Source organism: Suillus fuscotomentosus, assembly GCF_016647785.1.
Source record: "Suillus fuscotomentosus strain FC203 chromosome Unknown F5891scaffold_24, whole genome shotgun sequence".
Lineage (NCBI taxonomy): Eukaryota > Fungi > Basidiomycota > Agaricomycetes > Boletales > Suillaceae > Suillus > Suillus fuscotomentosus.
This window is the reverse complement of record NW_024539536.1, coordinates 152,133-158,280: the sequence shown is the minus strand read 5'-3', so window position 1 is coordinate 158,280 and position 6,148 is coordinate 152,133. Positions and strand designations below refer to the sequence as shown.

The following is a 6,148-nucleotide window of genomic DNA, read 5'->3' as shown; positions in this document are numbered from 1 at the left end:
TGCGCTGTATGCTACTGTCTGAGGCGACGGCCTACAAGCCTGCAATACACAGTCGGCGGTCGAAAACAAAATATGCAAATTGAGGTTACACAAGTTTGGAGCCAGGCTGACTTGTTTGACTTCGAGCAACCAGACCTTACCGGTATACCCTCCAGGTTAACTTGGCCGATTAGCAGGCAATGACAGCAGAAAAGCTGTATATTCGGTAGCAACACATTTTTCGTTGAAATTTGACACCAAACGCAGTTGATTGAAATACCTCGTACCGGACTCGGAGCTCAGCGCTCGACGTTTAGTTGCCTCTCTCGTAATAGGTTTATTTGGACCGTCAATTCCAAGCAATTCCTTTCGCAACTCGCTTCATGCCACCGCCTCCAATAACTCTCAAGCACTCACTATTCAGAAGTTCTATTTTCTTCAACCTCCACAATTCAAGGCTTCGCCAATGGGAAAACCGCACTTTCAAAAAATTGATGTAGGACGTATTCACTACTGCAACGAAGAGAAAATCGGAGCAGAGTTTTGCCAATCCAATCTACGATTACTGATAGCAGGCGAACGACATGTACGTATGATGCATCATACTCTGCTCCCACATATATACATAGTCAGCACTTAGTGATGGATTACTGGGCTCTGTTCGCTTCTCCTGATCATGGATCCGGCCGTTACCCCGCAGTACTTTTTCGTAATACTATCAGCACCTTCGTCTGGCTCTTTTGTGCGCCCGCTGTCACCTATGATGCAACACCTTGGCTATGATGACATCATGTTCGAGCACAGGGGCTACGCCTAACATGAACTTCGATCGAATTCGGCTGCAGGGATCCAGGCATACCAGATTTGCCCTTCCATTTCTCGATGCCATCATTAATGAACGTTCGACCAAAGTCAGCTGAGCGGCTGACAGGGACCTAGGCACTTAGTCTGCGACACGCTTGCCCTGGGCCAGAGTGTCCCAAGACATTCTCAATATCAGAACCTTTCGGAATTTGGATGTCATTTAAGGTCTAGGTTGGTTTATGACAGCCTGTCAACATCACATGAACATAGTACTCGGAGGGTGGCACTCCAATGTGACCGAACGGTGGGTATCTGATGGTGGACCTGGAGAGTCGCGACCTGGCTGGATGGGCGTCAAAGGTACTCCCAAGAAGTTTCGAAGCAAGTTTGATGTGATGAAAGGAAACTGTCAGGAATAAGTCCTGAGAACTGCAGTCGGTGCTGGATGCTTTCTCTCCTTGAGTCGTCAACAACATGTATATTGAGCTATAGCTCGTCATCGTAAATGCAGGTAAGTAGCTGTGTAGCTTATAACATGAGTTGACTGAGTCCACCATACAGCTCGTCATAAATATTAATATGTCTAGCATCAGCGCCGGGCTGTCACGGTCTTAAGCCAAGGATCATTTCGCTTCCAGCTCATTAAGCAATCCAGCATTCCAAGAATTTACCGGATTTCTTCATGTAGTACTTGTTCGGCTCATCACACACATGATCTTCGAAACGCCAGATGTATATGACTGGCGCGTGACGCCTATAGCCCACCTCCTGACCAGGGAGCCAGAAAAAATTTGACACACAAGAACTTCGAATATCCGCCGCACCGCCGCTAGTCACTGTCTTTCATCTCCGTTGGCCCCTCTTATTCAATTGAATTCAGGCTGTGATAATAACAGTGCTGATGCGGGGACCTTCTACTACTACTAACTAGTATTGGGAAAGAATGGTACGCAAATTCAAGGCGCCGAATTAGTATTGTCGCGCGCAGTCTTATGACCCAGATTCTCAACTCTTGTCACCATTATGTCTGTGTTTTCGCCGCACCATCTTGGCCCCATTCGTCGAAAACAGCCGAGGATGCTCAGCATAAAAGCTCAGCGTTCTATGATCTTTCTTTTGTCAATTCCTCATTACATTGTTGAATCATCATCCTACTAGCGACCTACATCTTATACAATGCCTTTCACCGACGATGGAGTGTATTCTATCAGAAACGTTGGCAGAGGCCTCATGCTTGATCTCACGGGCAACAACACCGCTGAAGGCACCCAGATTCAAGGCTACCCATCAAATCACACCGTGGCCCAACAGGTATCTATCCGCGTTCGCACACATCTTGTGACTGATTCTCATTGCACACATCATGTCTACTAGTGGGTGATCAAGAGGCAGAACGAGCCAGGGTCCCCCAACAAGACTGTCACCATTCAGTCTAGCAACAGCGGCAACAATGGAAATGGATGCTTTGCTACTGCGAGCGAGGTATGCTGGATCAACCTGCATTCATTCATTTGGTTGAGCTTGTTGGTTGACGCGGACGCGGACAGGATTCGGATGTACCAGTCGTTTATACCAAGCAGGCGTTCATCATCGAGCTTGTTGGACGCAAAGACAATGCTTATACGTGAGAATCCGACACAGTACTCAGGAACCTATTTTTGCTAATTTAATGACTCGCGTATACAGAATGCACTACACTCTCGGGAGCTCTGACCTGGTGCTATCCATTCCGAGTTCGAGCCACAGTGAAGTAAGTTGATGAATATTTTTTCCAAGCCTCACGCTCATCACGTCCACAAGGTGAAAATCGAGAATTACGACGCAGGAACTTCCCGCCAGCAGTGGGAACTAACTCGTCTTTCTAATCTCGCGCCAATCGTTTAGTTGTCGCCACTAGGTACCACCGTGACCTTGCAGTGTTCAAAGTCAGCACTGAGCTATTGGAAATGTTCTCGCATATGTGTACCAGTACTACTACGTCTCGTGTTAGCTTCCGTCGTTCATGTGTATGTTGATGAATATGATTGCTTCAATCGTCTGGCTCTCTTAGGGAGATAAGTGGGTATTCATAATGGCCATCAGTGCCAGTGAATTGTTCGAGCATATCGGTATGAATTGGCATGGTGCCAGGAATGAAAGTTTGTTGCATCCGGCATTTTCCTGATACGCCCTGAGTTTTAATTAGGGTTGGAGATTCAATGTCAACTACTAAGACTCGCTAGTGCACTTGCGGGGTGTCTCAATTAAGTTTTGAGGGTGAGCCTATCTTTGCGTGTGTCGGTGATGATCGACATTGACAGAATAAATTTGGAAGTTTGGATCGGCTTTCAAACCATGTGGACGACCGATTCGAGCCGATCAAGCCCTTTGTTCCTCACATCCGCATTTAAAGTTTCCTGGGCACTTCAATTCGGAGTCACCACTACAACCAGCAACAGCCATGTCTACTGGAAGCATCACAGTCCCAACTCCGAAGAAACGTCGCACTTACGTACGAAAGCTTCAAGACCCCTCAGAATCTGAAAGTGTACCAGGAAAATGCCTTTTTCCGACACTTCCGCTCGAGCTCCTCGCAGAAATATTGATCCAAACCAATTCTCCTCGCGATGTTTTATCTGTCGCTCGCACATCCAAGCTTTTGTGTTTGACACTTGTCTGTAATCCCGCTGCCGACTTCATCTGGCGCACCATTCGCAAGAATTGCTTGCCTCACCCACTGCCTGATCCCACCCCAAACTTCAGCGAGGCGGCATATGCCGCGTTCGTGTATGATGGAGGGCCTTGTGATGTGAGCAAAATCCCTTCGCCTGAGCGGAAATAATATGGACTGACGGTAATGTGATCGGTTGATGCAGGCGTGTAAGGAAGACACAAAAGAATTCTATGCGAGCTTTGCTATACGGTTTCGTTTGTGTCGTAATGTAAGTGATGACTTTCCAACTTCTTATAGTGTGTATTGAGCAGGATCATTCATCGTACTATAATAGCTGCGTTGCAGGATGGGCATCAGGTGGGACATGTCTCAACTGAGTGAATGAATTTGATTATTAATTACCTTGTTGCAGGAAACATCTTATGGATGTTACCACTATTTTCAAAGGTCGTGCACGTGAGGAGATATGGGTTCCTTACATGGAGTCCACTCATTGCTTCGGTAACTACATTCCAGTTTCCGAACATCCTCATATTTAATCATAACTTTTCAGATCCAATCCTCGGCAATGCATGTATGGTTTTCTCCTCACGTTCCTCGAGTCTATTGTGCTTAATTGAAGTTGCAGGGCCCGAGAATCCCACCATATTGATGAAGAAATCCGATTGGGAGCGTTTTCGAGCCGATTATGCAGCGTTCTCGGCTCTATCTCCGCCTCCGTCTGAGGCGCTGCAGAAGGTTGGATGAGGACACCTCTGCATCGCTAGGAATTATCTCACATAATCATTTAGGCGTGCACTGATCAAATCGCGAAATTTCCCAAGGTCATGGAGGTGTGTTTTTTTTCGCAAGAGTCTGAGTCAAATGTGACTAGTAGTTCAGTTAGCAGTTGCGTTACAGAAGTGGAAGAGCGCCTATGTCACTATGCACAGCACCATCAAGACCAAAAACGAACAGTGGCAAGTAGGACTTAACTAACCATCACAACAGAAGCCTAACGGAAATGTAGGGCGAAGGCACTTGCTGCCCAGGAAGGCTGGAATGGTCCTGATTTACTTAGCTCTCAATCCTATGGTTCATTGCACAGGCACAAGAATCATGTGCTGGAGGAAGTCACGCTACGTGGTATGCGAATTCGGTCAGGCTCATATGGATAAATCATTGTCTTACCAAGTGCCGTCCTATCAGATTTCCTTCCGATAAAACCCTTTATCGAAGCCCAACTTTTGAAAATGCAAATACACCGCCAAAATCAAGAGAACGAAGCATCTTATCGCCAGCGTCGCGACGACGTCAAACAATACTACAATCGCCTACGGTCCGCTGGAACAGTTGTCCCATCGCTTTATGAGTTCCGCAAACTCTCGGTTATGACGACTATGCAGGGGAGCGTGACAGGTTCAAGGCCCAATTCCAGTGGCCTTGCAAAAGACATGAAGAACTCGGCCCTCGTCGCGGAGCTCGTCGCAGCTGATTTGAAGATGTGGATGGCGTCTGCACGGGAAAAACTATCCGAATTACTTGGGTTTCCCAAGTGGAGAAGTGCGAGCAAGACGAAGTTGCATCCACTGGATAGGATCACTGCGCGGTTTATGTGCCAGGGATGTGGGAAGGTCGCAAAGCGGTATGAGAAGGAACGATGTCTCGATTTTGCAGGCGTCTGCGCACATGAATGTCCTAGTAATAACAAGAAAGATAGGAAACAAGTGGATTGGAGTGTCGATCGCTTCGTAAAAGATGACGAGGTTTGTTGCTTGATAACCCTCCGACAACAATTGGCTCAAGTATACTGTCCTCCTATGTCCCATTACATTCACAGGCATCAAATGCAGTTGCACGCCTCCTGACGCTCGTCGGAATTACCGACGAGGATACGAACGCATGCAATACCGTCAAGATGCTTGGAGCACGCATTCGGTGTCTTTCTTGTGAACATGCATCCATCATCATGGACTTCCCCACCCTCGTTAGTCACTCTTCTTCTTCATCATCATCTTGTTTATTTAGGAAAGCTCATACTGCTACGCGTAGATTGGCCACTCGCACCGGCATGATAACATGCAGATGGTTATACTACCCGAAGGAGAAGGGTCAGAGTATCCCTTTGCGGCGGGGTTGTCTGCGAGACTTATGAACATGGGTTCTAAGCCACAGAAGTTGAGGAGTGAGGTGAATTATCGGTGCCGTCATTGCATTCCAGCCAGCAAATCAGCAGATGCTGGCACAGATGGGGAGGGGCAGGTCTCCGCTGGGGAATCTATTGCGAAGGAGTCACACACGGAGGACTCACAAACTGAGGACTCACAAACGGGGAACCAGAATGGCCGCCAGAGAATCAGGAAGAACAAACTCAGGTCGATGAACTTCAACGCGCTTCGCTCGCATTTGAAGGAAGTGTGAGTGGTTTCGTGAATGACACTGGTGATAGGCTCATCTCACTTTTTGCAGACACAGAATAGAGATGGTGAGCGACGAGGATTTCTTCGTTCAAACTCCCGCGAAGTAGCAAAACTAAGAAGCCCAAACGAGGGGCGATCTGTATCATATCTATTCATTCTTTGCTTCAATCTATCTGGTGTACTATGATGAATTAATTGGCTAGAAAGTCATTTACCCAATCAAGGGGAGCGGTGTCTGTTACAGAGAAAAGTGGTCCGGATCTTCATGGAAAGGCGTCGCGATAAATCATTGTCATTCCCGCTCGAAATTATC

At 47.2% G+C, this 6,148-nt stretch overlaps 2 protein-coding genes across 2 annotated transcripts; both read left to right on the top strand.

Moving 5' to 3' along the window:
* Nucleotides 1–1,898: 1,898 nt before the first annotated feature.
* F5891DRAFT_1277893 (uncharacterized protein) lies at nucleotides 1,899–2,821 on the top strand. The gene is made up of 5 exons (XM_041370296.1): nucleotides 1,899–2,094; nucleotides 2,158–2,265; nucleotides 2,331–2,407; nucleotides 2,470–2,533; nucleotides 2,584–2,821. The coding sequence occupies exons 1-5, from the start codon at nucleotides 1,960–1,962 to the stop codon at nucleotides 2,665–2,667; spliced, it is 468 nt and encodes a 155-aa protein (XP_041226482.1). The 5' UTR covers nucleotides 1,899–1,959; the 3' UTR covers nucleotides 2,668–2,821.
* A 141-nt stretch (nucleotides 2,822–2,962) lies between these two features.
* F5891DRAFT_1030658 (uncharacterized protein) lies at nucleotides 2,963–6,058 on the top strand. The gene is made up of 14 exons (XM_041361582.1): nucleotides 2,963–3,039; nucleotides 3,098–3,571; nucleotides 3,639–3,704; nucleotides 3,771–3,793; nucleotides 3,849–3,937; nucleotides 3,990–4,010; nucleotides 4,065–4,174; nucleotides 4,228–4,269; nucleotides 4,319–4,395; nucleotides 4,446–4,561; nucleotides 4,625–5,181; nucleotides 5,256–5,402; nucleotides 5,468–5,832; nucleotides 5,885–6,058. The coding sequence occupies exons 2-14, from the start codon at nucleotides 3,224–3,226 to the stop codon at nucleotides 5,940–5,942; spliced, it is 2,019 nt and encodes a 672-aa protein (XP_041226481.1). The 5' UTR covers nucleotides 2,963–3,039; nucleotides 3,098–3,223; the 3' UTR covers nucleotides 5,943–6,058.
* Nucleotides 6,059–6,148: the final 90 nt, after the last annotated feature.